Genomic DNA, 21,906 nt, shown 5'->3' on the forward strand with positions numbered 1-21,906 from the left:
TGAAAGTGCAATGAAATGAAAGTCAGAGGGAAGCTGAACAGGACAAGCGATGGGCAGGACAGAAGAGAGATTTGGATGGGAGGCAAGAAGACTGAAGGAGTATCAAGGATAGCGAAGCTCAGGAATATGCTTCACAATTCAAATTATATCCAAAAAAAGCAGGAAGTGGTAAGATTGAGGCTAGGAGAAAAAAATGTGTATCCAAGAGAATCACATATAAGGCTTCAATTTGGAAGATGTATAATTCCTTCATACTATATTAATTTTTAATCTCCCCAAGGAGCAGAAATCAAACATTTCTGCTTAACCTCAAGAAAGCTTGGATATCATGACTAAGGTATGCTATTGCAATGGAATTCATGAAGTCAAGACTACTGCAAAACCAAGAAAATATGGAACTGGATTTTATATATGGTTCTCTAACAATTAATCACAATGTGGTCATAAAATGTTACATGACTGTATCACCTATTGGCAGTGACACTGGCAGTCTCTGTTGCCATCATTAAGTGGGGATTGCAGTTTGTTAAGCACGGACCATGACTTGTGACTTCCTGCCAGTTTCCAACAAGTAAAGGCAATGGGGAAGCCAGCAGAGAGTAGCAAGTCCCAGTCACAATAAGTCTTTCCTTAGACAGCTCAGAAATAGGATAGCAGATGGACAAGTGCAGTGAAGTGCAGAGAGGCAAGGAGGGAGTGTTACCATGGTAAAAAATAGCAGGAGAAGTTTGACTTCCCAGAGTGACTTATGATCTTCTTCTGATTTCCACATTGATCTTGCTTATGGGAAACCAGCAGGGAAAGTTGTAAGTGACTGAATTATAATCATGTGACTGCAGGGCCAGAACAGGACAACTAGTCATAAGTCCCCCTCATCATTGTAACCCTGAATGGTCGCCGAACAAGCATTCATAACTTGATGCCCTATGGAAATAGCATCAAAAGTTTGGATGAAGATGTTCACTACAAATACTGGGCATCCTTCAAACTGACAAGATCAAGTACACTGAAGTCAAGAAACCGGTTAGAAATGAATACATTGTGTGAGTGAAGACAATCTTAAAAGTCCAAATTTAGGGGAGGAAATATCAAGGCAATTAACACCTGCACAATTCCGGTCATTAGATACACACCTGGAATACTAGACTGGATTCAAGCAGAATTAAAGCCTTGGATAGGAAGACCAAAAAATGACAATGCATCATGTCCTTCATCCTTGGAGCAATATTGATGGTCTTTATTTACCAACGAAAATGGGTGGGGCATGGAATGTTGCCAGTACATCAGATGGTTGAATTAGAAAAATGGGCATTGGAAGAATATCTGAAGGATAGTGAAGAAAATAAACTAAAGCAAGCATATCAAGAAGGCTTATGAGAACTGGAGAGACCATACAGGACTACAAGGAAGACATTATAAAGAACAAAAAAGAAACATGGCCAGTGCATTAAAAAAAAAATAACAGGAGAAGCAAATAATAACAAGACCTGCCAATGACTAAGAGCAGGAAAGTTGAAGAAAGAGATAGGTGGACTAATTCTGGTTGCACAAAACCAAGCCTTAAGAACGAATTAATACAAAGCCAGTACTGAGAAGATAACAGACAGCAAGTGCTGCCTCTGTAAAGAAGCTGAAGAAACAGTGGCCCATCTGGTTAGCTGCTGTAAGAAGGTACAGACTGACTACAAACAGCATGATCAAGCAGTAATAATAGTGCATTGGAAGATCTGCAAAAAATATCATTTGCCTGCAAGCAAGAACTGGTGGGACCATAAAATACCGGAAGTAATAGAAAATGAAGAAGCTAAAGTGCCCTGGGATTTTAAAATTCAACCAGATAAACACCTATCACATAACATCCCAGACTTAATAATTATCAATAAGAAACATACACACAAACACATACACACACACAAAAACCTGGATAGTAGATGTGATAGTATTTGGAGACAGCAGAATAGAACAAAAAGAACAGGAGAAGATAACAAAATTCAAAATCCTGCCAATAAAAATAGAACACTGTGGCAAAGCAAAGAAAGCAAAGGTAGTATCAATACAAATAAGTGCCTTGTGTGCAATCACAAAACAATTGGAGCACCATTTAAATACCATTGGCATTGACAAAATCACCATCAGTCAATTGCAAAAGTCAGTTTTACTTGAAATAGCTTACATCCTGAGACATTATTTTTAACATCAACAAACGTCAACATTTGCCTAGCCCAGGTCCTAGGGAAGGACTTAATAGGTGGATAGAAATTCCAAATCCAACTTAAGCATTTGACTGATTGTGCAACAAACTGTAATAATAATATGGAATGTCCAACTCTAAATCTTCACAGGTGGTCTAAGGGATACCATGGGCAACAGTAGCAAAACTGAGAAGTCTAAGAGGACAATGAAGGACAATGAACTAACTTTTAAATGCCCTCTCCCTACCTATATGGAGTCCCCCTAATCAGACTGAACAACCTACTTGGATAAGCATTGGAATGCTTCGAACCATCAAGAAAAGAAGCCCAGTTGCCATGACTCAATTTCTAGACAACTCTATCTGGATGGCTAAGAATCGTCATTGACATACTGTATTTACCATTTGGATCATGAATATAATTTACCAGAAATAAAGTAAAATCTTTTTATTAGGATGATTTCTTTTCTAGTTTTCCTGTTTAAAGAAGAGATAGCTACAATATATTTTTTTAATATTTAGTGTTCCCTATATTAGGGCCTTTAGGTGGCTTTTGCATATTTGTGTCAAATTAAGATTTATAATTCTCTAAACTAAAATGTTAAAGTTTTATAACATCCAAGTTTAAAGTTGCTCAGCAATAAATACCACCTTACAGTAGTCATATCTTTTAGAATGTGTAAATAATCAACCTTGATCAGTCACCGGGATCAGAAGTTTAGTCTTCTGAGCTTTCAGACTTGTGTTAGAGCCCATCCTCAAGGAATAAAATTCGCTGAGGATGGGCTACAGCACAAGTCCAAAAGCTTGGAAGATTAAACCTCTGATCCTAATGACAGATCTAGATTGGATCCTGTAACATTATCCTGGGACACATATATTTGCCTTCATTCATAATCAACCTTGAGTTGTCTATATCTTTAAGGTTTGAGCTTCAAAACTGAATATCATCAAGTTGAAAAAATGCATTCATAATTTGCAAATATCTGCCAGATGCTTTCATGATTCTTTAGTTATTTTCCCCTATTAGAACAGATTTTGATTGCTGCATATTTCAATTCTCTTTCCCATTCTATTGATATGGCAAATATTACTTTTATTAAAATGTTTAGTGCAAATGTATTAATGAGAATTTCTTTACTCTTGGTCTTAATTCTTCTTGAAGTGTCTATACAGAAAGTAGTACAATGCATTCCAACTTCCTTAGCCAGGAATGTTAAACACACCTTGTTCCTGAATGATTTGAATGTCTCTATGAAGGTTTTCAATTATAGAATAACAAATCAATCTACAGAAAATAATAAAAAGGGAAATGAAAAAATAAACTAGGGAAAAGGTTGTTTTAATGAAACTGTTAAGAATTCATTTAAATGTTAAGATACCTGATAAACAACATGATTCATAACAAATGTTTTGACAGTCGTCCTTAAAATCATGACATTTAATTTAGCTGACTAAGAAGTGGAAATAATCATGGAGCTTGATTATTTTTTATACTTAATTAATAACTTAATATTAATCTTTTAACAAGTGAGGTTATTAAATTACTGTACAGTGCAATATGTAATGGAATATATGCAAAGAATGTTTCTGCTAAGAGTAATGCAAAAATTCCATGCTATAACAATGATTTTGCCAAAATTTCTCAGAAGAGCAACTGCATTCCACTGTGAGAACCAGGTGTACGCAGCTGTTGCCTATATGCCTGAGACTGCTGCTTTCATGTAGACATGAACTGTAGACATTAATTACTTTGAATAAACCCAGGAATACTGAATTAACTTTGGTCTGTCTAGGGGGGTGGGAAAGCACCTAACAATGCTGTTGAATAGTAGTGCAAATGGCTTTAATTATCTCTGGTTGAAAATATATATCCTGGATCTTGGTGTGTAAGGTAATAGTTTCATGTATTCATGGTTTTTTATATACCGGTATTTTTGTTTTATGGATATGCAAAATGGCAGACATGTGCAAAATAATTATTTTTCAAACCATGGACTTATTATTTCATGCTTTTTGCCCGGAAGAGAACCCGTGTGAATAACAAAGGCCACACTCATATTCATAAGGCAGGTTTTAATTTCATAATATGAACTTGGTATTAGCAGCTTTTGAACCTCCCAAAGTATTATTGGAATGTGTTCTAGGAGCTTCTAAAAGTACAATTTACTTTTACAGACAGCTGTAGTGTTACTAAGATAGATAATGATAATTTGCAAGAATGTTGGATGAACAAATTGAAATACTGCAGCCTATTTTAACAGATCAGTGGTATCGTATTTTAAATAATGTTAAATATATTTCTAATCCCAAAATGAACATAGTAAAGAATAAAATATTCTTATTGGGTATTTAAGTTTAGAAAGAGTTGAATATCAACTTCTTTATGCAGGGAATATAATTTATTTGAGGGTATTGTAACATCTATGATATAGGCCCCACTTCGGTTTAATATTCACATTATCATTAATGCAATTTTGTCTTTGCTCTTGTGTTCACTGAAGGAGAATAACCTTATAATTTGGAAGTCCTCCTAGACTTTCAGCTCCTTTTAAAATAGCAAATGGAGGCTGAGGCAAGGAAAATATTTGTCCAGCTTTGGCTGGTGTACCAACTATTCCTTATCTATTGCAAGGGTTCTCACACTCCTGTCATTTCATGTATGGATTACAGTAATCTACTTTACATTGGATTGCCCTTGAAGATTATAAAGAAACTACCAATGATCCAAAGTATAATTTCCCCAGTTCTCTGAGTAGTTTTTATAAAAAAAACTTTATAAAAAGTTGCAGCATATAACATATTCTTGTTTTTTTATAGAAATTTGGAAAATGTCAGATCAAACAAACAAGGAAATCACACATATATCCCATTATAAGTTTCATGCAGAATGTTTCAGACATGTCTATTAAAAGTCAAGACATTCTTAAAATTCTTGCAATATCTAGTGGGTTGGGTTGCACTTTATAACTGCATAGCTTGTCAATGGCAATGATATCAAGAGCCATTGCAAACCTAGAACTATCTATATGAGAAGCATATGAAGATGTACAGTACAATAAAGAAGAGGGAGCTACTGTAAATGAAAGTATAGATAAAGTCAAGGACCACAAAACGGACTAAAAGAGATTCCAAAACATTTTCAACCAAGTTCTTCAGGCCGTTAAGGGATACTGTGGTAAGTGCAATATTTAATTTAACTGTTATCAGTTAAATTTATCAGTTTATTTATTAGAGAGACTAAATATTTCAAAATGTACTCCTGAACTACATGCAGCATTTATAAGTTGCTCTGCTGCAATAATTTAATCTTCTTTTGATTCATTTGATTTTATGTTTAGATCAAAATGTAAACATAAGAAAAACAACAGCAACACAATTCATTAAAATCACAACCAATATACCTAGGAATTAACAGAATTATAATTCTTTCTATACATTTAGCTATTTAACAAATATATATGGAAATTCATAATTATTAAATATTTTTATATTACTTAATATGTTTATATTATTAAGTAATATTTACTTAATACTTTTATATGGGAAATAGGAAAAAATACAACTAGTGATTAAAAACATAAACAAGATAAGAGCATAAAATAACAGCCAAGAATTATCAAACATTTCACAGTCAGTATAACCAGAAACAGGCTCACCCAAGTCTGATTTTTGACAGGGGAATGATATTCCAAAGTGATGGGCATCACGGTAGAAAAGACCTTCCTTCTGGGTCTCATTAGATACACTGTCTTGTATACGAGTAAGGCCCACATTACTATATGATGTATGTACAATGTGAACTAATTTTGCTATGACCAAGCATATTGTAGAGAACTAGTGAACTTGTGTACCTTCTGTTAATAATCTTGGGGCCAAATGTCCAAACAAGTTATGATGTAATATGTGTTTAAATTAAGTATTGACTTTTCTTATTATTTTTTGATAATAGTACAGTATTTACAAAAACTATATTTTCCTCAATGATTAATTTCTTTTGCTTCATTCATAGCAAAGCACAATAGGTTATATGATATTGCAGATTGAGATGTGTGTGCGTGCATGTTCACGCTTGTTTTTTATAGCCATTGTTAAGTATAACTCTGTTCTATGTATTTCAGTTGTTCCTGTGTTCTACGCCAGCAAACTCTTTTGCATAACAAACTAATATATCACAAATAAATCAGCCTAATCAAGTTCACAGGAATGAATACACATAGGAATAAATATGTGAAGCCAATCAAATTGCACTGATTGACATCACATTGTTCCTGATTATGCAAGTGCACCACTAAGCTACATATTTTGTATGTGTGAAGAGGAAAATCAGGTTTATTAGTAAATATGCCAGATATTTTTTAAAATTCTATTTTATAAAATAATTCATAAATAGAGCAAATAAGTGTAGCATTATACTTTAAAAAGGAAGTATAAATGGAAATTTATAAGCCCATTTCATCTAATCTTAGGGGTTTTTTTTCAGAAAAAAATCTATTTATTACCTGGCTATTGCTTACTTCACAAATTCTGTCTATCCTCAGGATTCAGGTCACTTGACAACTCACTTTCTGCAACAAGGTCGCCCGAAACCATTTTTACATCTTTCAACACACTGCCTTTTAACCACCTAATGAAGCCAAATTTGATCAGCTGATCTTTCAAATAAGGGCTGCAATTAAAGGCCAAAAAGTCTACATTTCACATAAAGCTCTGGATTTGTTTTCCCATGAAAAACATCACTGCACAAACATTTGCTCTAATCTTGATTCATCATATTGTCACGTTTCACTCAATCATACTAAAAAAAAAATACGCTTAGCAGACTGAATCTCCAGCATAATGATGGCAAGTGTGAAATATCTGTCACAGTTAGTAGTATTTTCTTCCAAGGGCTGGAATAAACTGAGTTTGGCATGGGAGGAACTTGTTGTGGGCTGCTTGGGAAAACTTAACCATGATGCAAGGTGCTTTTTCTTTTAATATTTTTATTTTACCTTAGATATTTTTTTTTTGTTTTGAGGTTTTGAGCTGCCCAGAATTTGGTCCAAGATGAGTGGTCATCTAAATGTTTTAAATAAATAAGTATAAGTCACGTTATTTGAAAGTGTTAAGCAATAACTTTAAAAACAAGCTTTTAACAATGTGATTCAAATCTATCACTCTGATGTACAGTACTATTAATCTATGTATTCAATAATACCTTATTTCAAGAGAAGACCTCAAGAATTCATTAGGTAAAGATGACTCAGTATTTTAACACTGGGATATACAAACACATTAATATAAATCTCGGAATAATTGAAGATGGTTCAGTTAAGTAAAACTTTCTGATTCAGTGGGCCCTAAATACTGTATATTTTTTGACCAACAAACAACTCAGTGTGACAGATTTCTAGGAATAACTATTTCCTCTGTACATTTTCATTTACATGGAAATGTTTACCTTTGCCACCCACCCACTTAATACCTTTGGGCATGTTATAAGATGCAATAAAAGCAATACATCTAAAATTAAATCTTAACTTATATATTTTATGTTGAAAGAATAACATTAAAAGTGTTGTGAAAATAAACATTTTAAATCCCCTCCTGAAATGTAAAATACCAAGTATTTTATTTCAGAGTACAATATTGCTCAGCTACAGAAAAATCCACTAAGAGCAACAACAACAAAAAAAAGATAAGAGAAAACCTGAGTCAAAAATGTGTATTGGAAAATGCCAGCCTTCTTTAAAGGATTTATCCATGGTCAATTTTTTAAATTCAATTAAAAGAAAAGAAAAATCAGTACATGTTTTTCATTTTTATTTTCAGACTGAATTTAATTTTGACCTTGTGTTCTAATGTCTCTTATTCTAAATGGATTGTTTTTGCAGTTTTCTTAACAATTCTTCATCCTGGAAAAACTTTCAATTTTTTTCTTTTTCATGCAATCTTATTATATTTCAAATTACAGAAACAAATAATAAGGAAAAAGACTGAGCTACTTCCCATCTCATTTACCATAACTTGGCAAGTATCACTAATCCTTCTCACCTCTTCTTCACAGAGCTATAGGTAGGAAATGAGAAACTTCTGTTTCCAGCTTGAGTTAACCGCTACTTATATTACATTAGATTATGAAGAGAATACTAGATTGCACTTGATGAAAAACAAATGTAAACCTTTCTAATGTTTCTTTCACAATCATCCTGAAGAAGACAGAAGGGTTGTTGTTCTATAACTCAGGACCAAATCCACAAAGTCTTTGTCTTTTTTCATTTTGCCCTTCCCATGCTCTCCTATCTCTGTTCAGCCTTTTTTCCCTCTTCCATTTGATCATGTCTGATTCTTGGAGACTGCCTGGAAAAATCCCTGCAATTTTCTTGGCAAGGTTTTTTAGAAGTGATTTGCCATTGCCTCCTTCCTAGAGCTAAGAAAAAATGACTAGACCATTTTCACCTTTAGGCTTTATGCTTAAAGAGGCACTAGAACTCACAATGTCCTGGTTTCTAGCCTGATGTCTTAACTACTACACCAAAATGGTTTTCATTCAGTCTTTAATGATAAGTATTTAATGTGCTCCTCAGTAGTGTACCAAAAGCAGACCATAGCAAATATGAAAAGAAGCACAAGAAATAAGGAAAGCAAGCCAGAAAACTGCAGATGAAGACTTTCAACCACTGTACCTTGACCTGGTGTTTCCAAACCTGTGACCTGTACCTTGACCCGGTCTCTGTTTGCAAACATATTAATGGTTATGCACCAAATCCAGGTAGGCATTATTTTAAAAACAGACCGCTACTCAAGCACAAGCAAGTTCATCAACAGTTTTTTAAACATGATATCAAAGCCTCTCACACCACAGCCAAGATAGAGAGATTTGTGGGTTTAACTCAAATTTTATGAGTACCCTGGGGTCTACTAAATACTGCCAGAAGCTAAAGGCTTACACATAAAACCATTCTGATCATAGGAACATGTTTTGAGTTCGAAAGCTGAATGTAGTCTTTCCATATACAATCTATTCTAAGTTCTACATCCTTCAACTTACTTACAGCAGCTTTCTTCCACTCCCAATTTTAAAAATAACAAAGTAGCTTTTAATTTGTTTTCTTATATTTCAAGCAAATAAATCAGAAGACAAATTTGAATAAATTCTTGATTTCATTGACACTCTGATCCTTTTTTATAACTCCACTTATCTCTTAAATTCTTTAGGGGAGAAAAATGTTTCATAGAATGACAGAAGTTTGATAACAACTAATTTAACTTTTATGCAGAATTGTAGAGAATTGTGTTGATAAAATATTATTTTATTTTACTTTAATATATAGTTTAGTTAAGCTGAATAACTAATAATTATATTGCTAATTAAAATGATTCAACCCAATAGAAAATACATGCCAGGATAATCATCTAATTTTCACTAAAATTAGAAACTATATATATTAAAAACTATTTTGCCATCATTTTCATATTACATATTTTAAAATCAGAATCTGTTCATAACAAAAATCTACCAACAGTTTTATTTCTCTCTCCTGTCCTGCTATATCCTATATTTAAATCAATTAACAATAGCTCAGTAACAAAGCATTAATGCTATGCACGGGGATTATTATTAGAATGCCACCACTGTTACCATATTATTCACTTTATAGTTAAGAACATTCAGATAAACCTTAAGCCAGTGCTTTTTATTATTATTCACAAATGATATTCTTGATACATTTCATTCTACACCGTATTTTAGATCTGTATTTGAATAATCAGTATCTTACCTCATATACAAATTTAAAATACAGCATATGCCAGTGATGTTTAATTAAAGATATGGGCTCAATAAGCTATATGTTACAGATGTAATTTTTTCAATATCATATTTTTATATCATATTATACAAATTATATAGCATAAAAATAGCTATATTCTTCCAGAAAGACTGCACATTTTAGAAGTGGGTAGAATCTGATGCCATTCAAGTCTGCTGACGTAAAGCAGGCATGAACAGGACACATTTCTCAAATGAAATTTCACTTATGAAAAGAATCAAAGTAGACAGACTAGTGGCTTTAATTAACTTCACATTAGTAGTGAACATTCTTGACATTCACTAAGCCTTATTGTAAAGAATGTCTCCTACATATAAAAAAAATAGAATAAAGGCCACTTTGATTACCATCGGTAATATTGACCTTTGCAACATTGGATAGCTCCAGCTCCATTTGTTTACACTGTGAATCTCTCTCATTTGGTTCAGAAAAAAAGGTAGGATCCTTTACTACAAATATAACAGAGGCAATAAAACCACGAAAGGGGGGAGAATGTGAATACTGAATAATTTATTATACCAGTCCATCCTTCCTGCCTTACTGTATTATTCAGTAGATATGTAAAAATATTAAGATGATTTGTCATTTTTCCGCCCAACCCTGAAGGAGAAACACAAAATATGTCAAGTGCTGTTATTCAGTTGACCAGCCATTCTCCCCACAAATGAAAGTCAAAAAACCAAGCAAAAACATTTAAGGATGGGAAACTAGAATTTTTCCACCCTGCTCTTCTCCAGATTCAAAAGGTGAACTTGAGAGGTCTTTTGAAAATCCCAGCAAAACCAGGCAGGAATTGAAATCCCACCTTCTTCCTAAAGATGATGATTATAATTATAGCTATAATTACAACTGCGATTATGATTTGCTAGCAAAAGTACATCATGGGAGCCTTCTCCCCACAGAAAGACATCACTTGGTCACCAAGCTATCAGCCCCAAGGCAAGGATGCACTGGCTCCATGCTACCAACAATTCTGTAGGAGGTGGAGAAAGAATAAAGGAGAGGGAGGAAGCTCACTCACTATTGCTCCAGGATTTCAGTAAATATTTGATACTGATTTCAAAGAAGCCGGAATCTTGTTGGCTGGCCATGGTTGCGGTATACAAGGGGCTTCTCCGAGAGCAGCTCGAGCGGCAGGTACTTTGCCGGCGAGATGGGACTGTCACCAGTTAGTGATGTAAACGGAGGGGTCAGGAGAGGAAATCAAGTCTCCGCAGAGCCTCTCCTTCCGCTCCTGAGGGGCGCTTGCTCTTGCAGTAGCGGCAGCTGCTGCTGCTGCTCGCTCGTCCAGCGACAATGAACGAAGCAGCCTTGACGATGCTTGTCCTCGGCTCATCCTTCACCGAGCGAGCCGCCTCTCCATCGCACGGAGCCCCGGGAGAGTCTAGCGCCGCTTCTCACCACCCACCAGCTCGCTTAAGCGCTGCTGCTGCTGCTGCTACGGGCTGCGGCGGTGGCTACTGCTGCATGAACGCCGCTGACTCCTTCTTCTTCCTTGCCGGGTATTAGAGAGGAGCGGTCGGAAGGAAAAACACCTCTTCCTGCAAAACGCCCCGCAGCAACCCAGGCAGCCGGGGCGGCCCGGTGATTCGCCACCGAGAACAGCTTCAAGGGCCCTCCTCTCTCGCAGCCCCGGCGCGCAGGACGGAAGATCGGAACCCAGCCGGAGTGGTTCTGTTTTGTTTTTATGCCAGCTGCTGCCTTGTCAGCTGCTTCCCTCCCAAGAACAACAACGCCTAATTCTCAACAACTGCATCATGCTGCGGTAAAGCCCAAACTGCACCCATCCAGAGGGTGCAGTGACGGTGCCTCTTTTCTCCTCCCCTCCCTCCCCCAGATTTTGCCGGGCGCCTCTCCGCGTTGCCTTAATTGTTTGAGTTCTTCTTCTCTCTCGGCACCAGACAAATCGGAGCGGCTGCTGATACCATTTTGTCTTGGGTCAGATTTAAAGAGACAGCAGCCAGCGGAATAATGGCTTACTATATTAAAGCCCCTCTATGTTTGCCCCTTAATTCCATTGATATGGCCAAGGTACAACATCCCTTTGCTGGACCAAGTTGGCCATCTGCTTTGGCAGGGGAAAGGAAAATTGTACTGAAGTCAAAGAGACTTAATACCCTGATTACCCCCCCCCTTCAAAATTAAGGTACATTTTGCAAAAATTGTCACTACTGTGAACTGGAGGACTATGGGCTATCTCATACATGGGCATTTTGTACAGGGCTCCGATGTCTGGAATTAAGCAATATTTGTTTGCAAAAATAGAGAGCAACTGGGTTTCCACAGAAAAGATTCTATGCATGCATAATATACATTGTGTCTTTGTATGTGCATGTGTATATACGCATACTCACATGCACAGAACGTGTGTGTGTGTGTGTGTGTGTGTGTGTGTGTGTGTGAGAGAGAGAGAGAGAGAGAGAGAGAGAGAGAGAGAGAGAGAAGGAAGAGACTTTTGATAGGTTTCCAGCACACAGAACCAAAAAGTTCTGTATAGTATATTATATAAAATATGGTAGTATTTAAAATGCCTCAAGTGAGTGTTACAGTAAAAGCACAACATACTTACCCCTCCGAAAAATTCTACAATTCCATCAGTTATACCAATTATATCTTGTTGTTACTGATTTAAAGGTAGTATACATTCAAACAGCCATAAATAGTATCCTTTATTTATGTACTGCTAGCATATGTGATACCTCATAGAAGTAAACTATGAAGTCCTCATATCTTTTTCGATTACTTCCAGAATCCTCTCTGAACATAACTCCAAAAAGCAGCACTTATAAGACTGATGTCAGCAGAAGTAGTTGAGACAAAGAAGCACGCCCTGAAGTACTAATTCTATCTTTATTGTAAGGTTACATTAATAGAATCTTGCAAGTCTGAAAGTACATCTCTTGCATCTCACCTTTACAGTCCAAGAAAGTAGGAGGGTCCTTCTGAGATATTTGCTATGCCCCCATTCCTTCTGGAAGCTCAGCTGCTCTTGTCTGACCATTGCCTAGTCTGTGGCTCCCCCTCCTGCCTCCCAAGGTCATTTCCGCATCCCATTACAAAGGCAGAACTTCAATCACTATATTGTGGCCACTATGTTGACTTTTTAGACCTGCCCTGCAAACATCCCTGGCTCTTAGACACACCCTTGAAAAATCGGAACTTCCGGTGGATTTTGCGCGCGCGATGGCGGCTACTTTGTAGCCGTCTCTCCTGGGTAAGTGTAAGAACCGCTATGAACAGCAGACACCAGCTGTTCAGCGGTTCAAAATCCCCCTCCCGGGCAAAGGGGGGGGGTAGAGAGTGTCTGAATAGTGGTAGAGCCTCTTTTGCACCCCCCAAGTTTTTTTGGGGGGGGTGAAAGGAGTGCTCCCACGGAGTTCAGACTTGTCTCCGCTTCCCAGCTGTTTTTGTCCTCAGGGACAAAACGAGCCGTTGCAAACACCTCCGTGCTTAAAGAGAACTGGTGAGTTTTTTTTTATAAACGGACAGAGCTGAGTAGAGGATTTAGTTTTTGCTTTCTTTGATTTATTTGGATTTTAAGTTTTAAGACTTGCTTCTATTTTTATTCTCTCTTTTTATTTTTTTTTTCTTTGTTGAAAGGGAAAGTAAAATGGCGATCGGCAAATCTCTCGGTGTTTTTTTTTTTTTTGAAGTTAGAATGCTGACCGGCAGGCTTTTTGGTGTTTCTTTTTCTTTCCTTTCCCTTTCCCTTTTTATTTTCTTATGATTGGAATGGTTGTTTTTGGTATCTCTAAGTATTTTTTTTTTGGAACGGACTTTTTCTATTTAATTATTATTATTTTTTTTTTCTTCTCCCTTCTTTTTATTGTAATGACTCTTTTTTGAAGGACTTTTTTCTGTTTAATTTTTTGCAATTTTTAAGAAGGAGTAAAGCTTTTTTTTAATTCTTTTTCTCTTCCTTTTTTTTTTCTTTTCCCTTTTTTCTTTTTATTATAATGACCTTCTTTGGAGGGAGTTATGATTTTTGAAGGAATTTTTATAATTTTTTAAGAAGGGCTAAAGGTTTTTCTTTAAGATGGCTCCAAAGCGTCCAGGGATTTCTACAGCTTCTAAATCAACAGTTTCACCCTCTTCTGGGGGTCAGCTAATAACTATGAAGGATTTGCAAAACATGATGGGAGATGTTATAATTCAAATTAGGGCAGAAATGAAAAAGATTTTAGAGGAAAATAATAAGATCTTGAGACAAGATTTTGTTTTGGCTTTAGAAGGAGTTGCTTCTGTTCTTGAAAAGGTGAACTCCCATGTGGAAGAGGTAGCTGAAAAAGTGGACATAATGGAGGGGAAAATTGAAAGTATGGAAAAAGAAATGGAAAATGAGATTCTTATGCTTCAATATGGACAAATGGAATATGCCTTAAGAATCAGAGGCCTGGAAGAGTCTTTGCAAGAAGATTTGAAAGAAATGGTTGCAAAGGACTTTGCATTGATTTTGAATAAAGAAAAAGAGGGAATACTTAGTGAAATTGAAAAATTATTTAGGGTTAACTCTGTGGTGGCAGCACAGAAGAATCTGCCAAGAGATGTGGTAATTTACTTTGGTAAAAGATCCTTACGCAATCAAATTGTGCAAGCCTATTATAAGAAGAGATTTCAAATTGCTTCACAAGATGTCATAATTTTTAAGGAGATCCCATCTAAAATTTTAAGAAGAAGAAAGGAGTTTGCTTTTCTAGTAAATGAACTTAAAAAGAGAAAAATTCTATTCAGATGGGATATTCCGACTGGAATGGTGGTGAACTACCTGGGGACATGTCATAGACTTAATACTGTTTCTCAAGCAAAAGATTTTTATACTTCGGTCCTGGGGGTATGTGCATCGCCATCTATTAGGTCTCAACAAGTCCAGATTGAGGAGCAGAAGACAACTTGTGTAGCACATAACTCCAAAGAAAAGCAGCAACAGAAGAAGGTTAAGGAAGTTTCATATTCAGCGGTCTCTGAATCTCTGGGAGATGTTGGACCTACAAAGTCTTTGGAGCAATCTTCAAGGGTGGCTCTGGGAGAAGTTAGACCTACAAAGTTTTTGGAGCAATCTTCAAGGGTGGAATTGCTGCCTGAAATCGAAATTGGGAAATTTCAGCTTGAGGGGCACCAACAAGAGAGGAACGGGCAGAGGATAACTTGTACAACTTACAACTGTGAAGATCAACACAAGGAGGAATTCACTGAGGAAGTTTTACAGGTATCGGTCCCTGAGACTTGTGCAACATATAAATGTAAAGAAAAAGTAACATATAAATGTAAAGAGAAAGACCAACAGAAGAAGGAGGTTGAGGAAGTTTCACAGGTACTGATTCCTGAGCTGGTGGGTCAATCAGGACTTACAAACTCTTTGGAGCGATCTTCAAGGGCAGAATTCCACGCATTTTTTTCGATGCTTGCGGGCAAGAGAGACCGATATGGATTGTGCTTATAGTAGATGCAACTGGCTATTAGACAGAAGATTATGGATATTGAATGAAAATTTTAGATAAGAAGTTTGTGTTTATAGTGGGTGCAACTGGTTATTGGAAAATTATGGACATTGAATGAGAATTTTAGACAAGAAGTTTACTATTGAGATTGTGGGAGAAGTAAAACTTATATCGTTTTTGGAAAGTGAGGGGATTCTAATAAATTTGTGTTTTGAAGGGAGTATAATTTGTTTAAGTTCCAAGTAAAGCTTAAATTTGGTTTTTAAATATTATTATTAATATTTCTAAGAGAAAATAATTTGTTTAATTAAATGTCTAGATTTGTTTAGGAAAGAAAGTAATGCTTAAATCTGTGTTTTTGGAGGAAGTTTATATAGAATGATGATTGTATTTAGATTTGTTTAGGATTTAAAAGTGTTTCAAGTTTTTAAATATTATTAATATCTTTAAGAGAAAATAATTTGTTTAACTAAATGTGTCTAGATTTGTTTAGGATTTTTAAGTTTTTTTTTGGATAGGTGAGAAGATTATGAAGATTGAAGGAAATATGTATTTACTTTAAGTTTTCTAAGAGTATTTAGTTTTGATGGTATAACAAAGGTTTATATATTTATTTTTTGTATTAGGATAAAGAAAGAGGGAGAAATTAGATTTTACATTATAGGTATAGATATTCAAAGAAAGTAATGTTTAAATTTGCGTTTTTGGAGGGAGTTTATATAGAATGATGATTGTATTTAATTTGTTTAGGTTTTAAAAGTGTTTTAAGTTTTTTTCTCAATTAAGCCTGTACTCAGCTCTGGGAAGTCCAGGGGAGGGTTTGGGAGGTTGGGTAGGAGTGGGGTGAGGTAGGGTTGGGGGGGGTATGGGAAGGGGATTTGTTTTTGTAAAATTTAAAAATTTTCAATAAAAAAAAAAAAAAAAGAAAAATCGGGATCTGCCCACTTGCAGTCATTTGTTATCCATTTTTAATTACCCTTGAAGAATGCTAAGAAATCTCAGCTGATTTCTTAAGTGGTCAAAACACAGCCATTGACTACTGAATGGAAATGGCCAAATATAATTATTGTTAAATTTTAAATAATGTCATAGGTTCACTCTGTCCATTTCTGAAAACATTTCAAATTTTGACAATAGCCCTTAATGGCTGCAATCATGTATTGGAAAACAGCCTGTTCATAAATTATAAATTTTAAGTTTGCTCTTGGTGCCCCTACGTTCTAAAGTTAGACTTATTAGTGAACAGGGAAGGACCTATTATGAAATGTTCCTCTCTGAAGGGCTTCCTTGGTGCTAATATTTATGTATAATTCAGAGCAGTATGTAATCAGATTAGTTTTTAAAGTTCTTCCTTTCTCATTTTTTTATTTTAAATTATTTTAATTGATGGCTACAACCTGACCAACAAGCTTTCAGATTGAAGAGGTCCAAATGTATTAAGTATATAAAATAGAAATTGAACTGCAGATAAAATATAATTTACAATTTCTAATAGTAAAATTAAAATGCAAATTTACTATATTGATGAACATTACAATTTGAGGAGAATAAAATGCACAATTCTATTTAGAATGAAAAAGTGTCGTTTTCTATTACAATTTGACATAGGACCAGGGCAACTTTTCATGCATTTTTAAAGAACAACCTTAAATATTTAATTTATTTAACCAGCTTTGCTCCTAAGTTTAAATTACTTATTAATGTCTATTTCTTTTCTGAACCATTTTGTCTAGTGTCCTCTGTTCAAAATATTTATAACAGAATTGTTCACATGGCATCTGCCAGTATACTACTAACAAGTTACTTTCATAACACACAAAACTGGCCATGCATGATGTGGTATACATTAACTGCCTTACTCTGGAATTACCAGTTGAAATGCAAATCAGCAATACTACCTGTATGACCTGAAAAAAGGAATACTTATTTACATATTTTCTACCTGTAAAAAGAAAACTACCAGAAAAAGAAAAATCCTCAAACTCCTTCCCAAGTAGACCAAAACTGATGACTGAGAAATTGAAATGCCATATCAAATCTTAGGATGGATAAAATGTAGAATTCAAATGCAGATACTTATTACATTTGTTTTTTTCCTGCAAGAAACATGTTCCTCTGCTGCCCCCAAGTGGCTTCAGAAACCAATGTTAAAGCAGCACGGGTATGAGTCATTAAACTATAGTATATGTAAACAATTAGTTACCATGTTTTATTTTTGTCTATTAACCAGCACAAAACTATGCCAGAGTTTAGGTCTATTTCAAGGAGAAAACGGCAAAGAGAGGTAATGGATGATAATGAGAAGACTTCCTAATTCTTGTTTCATGTCTGTCTGTTATTACAACTCTAATGGGGCTCTAACTGATCATGGTTATGCCACTGAGGAAAAGACGAAACTGAAGCTTGGACAGACAAGAAAAGATAACAGAGAACCTGTCAAGAATTCAAGTCTCCAGTATCAGATGGACTATTGGTAATCTTTAAGAACTCCCATGAAAATAGCAAAGTCCCAGAAGATTGGAAGAACACAAATAGTATCTCCATCTTTTAAAAGGAAAAGTAGAAGGGCTCAATAAACTACAGTTTGACATCTTTACTGCAAAAGGTCATTGCACAAAGTATCAAGCAATATGTTGGTGAAAATTAAGATAAGTATGGTACAAATAACAGGATTTAGCATGGATTAATCAGAGATAAACCATACTATACGAACACTGCTTTTTGACAGACTTAACAGCTTACTAGTTCAGGAGAATGCATTGGACATGGTGTAGATCAGAAGTGTCAAACTAGCAGCCTGCAGGCCCGATGCATCACACGCAGGCCACGCCCACTCCAGCTTTGCAAAGGGAAAAAACATTGTGATACGTCACAATACATCATGTGATGCGATCAAGTTTGACACCTGTGGTGTAGATGAACCTCAACGAAGTTTCCAGCAGAATATGATAAAATATGGGCTAGATTATACTGTTAGATGTAGACACAGTTAGTTAAATTAATGCACCCTTAAGGGTTCAGTAATGATTCCAGTTTAGCTTGGAAGGAGGTTATCAGGCCCCACAGGGTGCTATTCTGGGCCCTGTGCTGTCCAACATTTTTATCAATGTGGGTCTGGCCAGAGCACAGTACAGTGGAAAATTACTTTCTATAACCTGAAGTCTTGTTTTTATTGATGCACTTTAAGGTAGTCTTTGTTTTTTTTAGTATCATCATTGCACTACTGGTTCACGTTTAACCTGTGGTTGACCCAGATCTTTTTCATGTATACTATTGCCAAACAAAAATGCCCTCGGCAACAAAGATGATTAGGGGACTGGAGGCTAAAACATATAAGGAACGGTTGCGAGAATTGGGTATGTCTAGTTTAACGAAGAGAAGGACAAGGGGGGACATGATAGCAGTATTCCAATATCTCAGGGGCTGCCATAAAGAAGAGGGAATTAAGCTATTTTCCAAAGCACCTGAAGGCAGGACAAGAAGCAACGGGTGGAAACTAATCAAGGAGAGAAGCAACCTAGAACTAAGGAGAAACTTCCTGACAGTGAGAACAATTAATCAGTGGAACAGCTTGCCTCCAGAAGCAGTAAATGCTCCAACACTGGAAGTTTTTAAGAAGAGACTGGACAGCCATTTGTCCGAAATGGTGTAGGGTTTCCTGCCCAAGCAGGGGGTTGGACTAGATGACCTCCAAGGTCCCTTCCAACTTTACTACTATTACTAATTACTTGTGCCTTATGTGTACAAGTATTTCAAATGTTCAAATACAAGTATTTCAAACATTATAGTAGGCTAAACATACTTGGGACTTTTAATCTTTCTACATAAGGATTAATTTTCAGACTTTCACCATCTTGGTAGGTCTCCTTTGAACTTGCTCCAATTTTCCACTGTTTTTTTTTAAAAAAAACAGTGGTGTTCAGAATCTATATTCCATTGCTACAGATAACTAGTCCAATTTTCTCAATTGGAATCTTATGGGTTAGGGTTGACAGATTATGATTAACTCCAGTTTATTAAGTACATTCTATGGCTGAGAGTGGTTTTGAACCTGGACCTCAGTTGCATCACCATCACCTCAGTTGCAGCTTCTAATACCTTCAGGCTATAAGATTCAAAATATTTTTTACCTATACTCAATTTTTCTCCTTTCATGAGAAGAAGCAAACAAATGGTAAAATAATATAATTGTAAAAAGATTACACAACAGAATAATCAATTTTCCTATCAGCCTGAAAGAACAATTTTTTTCAGGATTTTTTTTGTTCTAGAGTATATGGAAAACACGAGGATCAATCAAAATAGTTCTGCATATCAAAAATTCCCAGTTCAGATACAGATAGTTTTCAGAGGAAGAACTTTAGCTTAGGTTCTGCATGAAGTTTTAAACTTCTAACATGCCAAATCAGAAGGAATGTTCAAGCATAGAAGCCCCTATGTTTTCTGAAGCAATATAGTAGCATATAGAATGTATTCATGATTTTCCTAGTCACATAAATTTAGATTGAGTGCACTAAATCTAACTAAATCTAAAACTAAATCTCCATGCAGTTCCTGAACACTCTGGATAAAGCCTGAAAAACCCGTACAGAAAATGCACGGACCTCTAGTTCCAAATATATAGAAGAAAAGATGGTTCAGGGACTGGAGGCTAAAACATATAAGGAATGGTTGCTGGAATTGGGTATGTCTAGTTCAGAGGTAGGCAACCTTGGCTCTTTTATGACTCGTGGACTTCAACTCCCAGAATTCCTGAGCCAGCGCATATGCTGAGGGGAAAGGGAGAGTTTCCAAGCTGAGCCATGTTGGCTCAGGAATTCTGGGAGTTTGAAGTCCACGAGTCATAAAAGAGCCAAGGTTGCCTAGTTTAATGAAAAGAAGGACAAGGGGGAACATGATAGCAGTGTTCCAATATCTCAGGGGCTGCCACAAAGAAGAGGGAGTCAAGCTATTTTCCAAAGTGCCTGAAGGCAGGACAAGAAGCAACGGATGGAAACTAATCAAGGAGAGAAGCAACCTAGAACTAAGGAGAAATTTCTGACAGTTAGAACAATTAATCAGTGGAACAACATGCCTCAGAAGTTGTGAATGCTCCAACACTGGAGGTTTTTCAGAAGACACTGGACAGCCATTTGTCTGAAATGGTATAGGATTTCCTGCCTGAGCAGGGGGTTGGACTAGATGACCTCCAAGGTTCCTTCCAACTTTATTATTATTATTGTTATTATGAAACACATAGAAATACAATTAAATGTAGTTAAATAAAGTTATGTCTCATCCCAACCAATCTGTGCACAATCTTTGGAAAGCAATCCCCAGAACTCTCTCCTACAGAATACAGAACACAGAATAACAGAGTAGAAAAGGACCTTGGAGGTCTTTAAGATCAAGTTCCTGCTAGCTTAATCATTGTGACTTCTGTGGTTCAGAATAACTGTAAAGTTCCAATGATAGCTAGTTATGAGTGCTTCTTGTCTTTTGAGATGAGAAAGAGGATTTGGCAGGGGTGATGGTGTTTGCTTGTGAACATACTAGAAATATCCAGATAATTCTGATGGGATTATGCAGTGTTAGCTATGGAAAAATAATGTAAGATATTATCAACCTGTGTTGATTGGGATGGCAGCAGTTGGGAGAGTGTATAGGTCAGACATGTCAAACACAAGGCCTGGGGGCCGGATGCAGCCCGCGAAGTGGTTTCATGTGGCCCGCGAAGCCATCCTGGAAACAGTGAGGGAATGGCCCCTTCTGCCTTGGCCCTGGCCCAGGCCAGCCGGGAGCTAATGTACAATTTTGTGGTAGCCATCTATGCTGAAACGCATTCAGTGTTAGCTCCATAAGCCTCCCCCCTGCATGGCCTGAGAGGAACAGTGAGGCTCCTCCAGTGGACCATGCCTTGGCACTTGCCCTGGTCCCACCCCCTTCTGCCAGAGACCCTCAGATCTATCCCACTCCTGCCCAGGCTCCCACAGGCACCCTTGACGTGAACGATGTAGAGCTGGTCACACCCACCCAGTAGGCCACACCCACTCCATCCATGCCCACCCAGTAGGCTGCACCCACCCTGGCCACATCCACCCAGCCCCCTGAGGGCAACCGCAATGCTGATGCGGCCCTCAATGAAATTGAGTTTGACACTCCTGGTATAGGGAGTCAGAACAATTACCTGATGTGACTGCTAATTGACTGGATTGTTTCATTACTTCTATAGTAACTGTGCACAATGGCAGTGAATTATCAGTTTATATACAACTTTTCCTGTCAACATCTAATGTATTGCAAAAACTCCTTAAGAATGAAAGATTTATTCTAAAAAATTATTGTAGAGGAATAAAAAAAATATATTCTCAACTGAAAGGCAAGGAGGAAATCCATAACAGCCTAGCACTCTCCCATTTAAAAACTATGAAGAGCCACGAGAAGCATCCCTGTTTTTATAACCTAGTACGTAATAGATTTGAAA

The 21,906-nt window shown here is 36.4% G+C and overlaps 1 protein-coding gene across 12 annotated transcripts in view; it reads right to left on the reverse strand.

Annotated features, from left to right (window-relative positions):
* Nucleotides 1–21,906, reverse strand: part of FRY (FRY microtubule binding protein) — a 195,884-nt gene that overhangs the window by 135,244 nt on the left and 38,734 nt on the right. For 4 of the 12 annotated variants that reach the window (XM_039323580.1, XM_039323579.1, XM_039323585.1 and 1 more), the window contains exon 1: nucleotides 11,027–13,263. The exons of the other annotated variants lie outside the window; for them this stretch is intronic. In XM_039323580.1, the coding sequence (XP_039179514.1) occupies nucleotides 11,027–11,096 (70 nt within the window). In that variant the 5' untranslated portion in view covers nucleotides 11,097–13,263. Of the gene's footprint in view, nucleotides 1–11,026; nucleotides 13,264–21,906 lie in introns of those variants that run through there. 12 annotated transcript variants of the gene reach the window in all.

Source organism: Crotalus tigris, unplaced genomic scaffold (assembly GCF_016545835.1).
Source record: "Crotalus tigris isolate CLP2741 ecotype Arizona unplaced genomic scaffold, ASM1654583v1 scf7180000024280.1573445, whole genome shotgun sequence".
Classification (NCBI taxonomy): domain Eukaryota; kingdom Metazoa; phylum Chordata; class Lepidosauria; order Squamata; family Viperidae; genus Crotalus; species Crotalus tigris.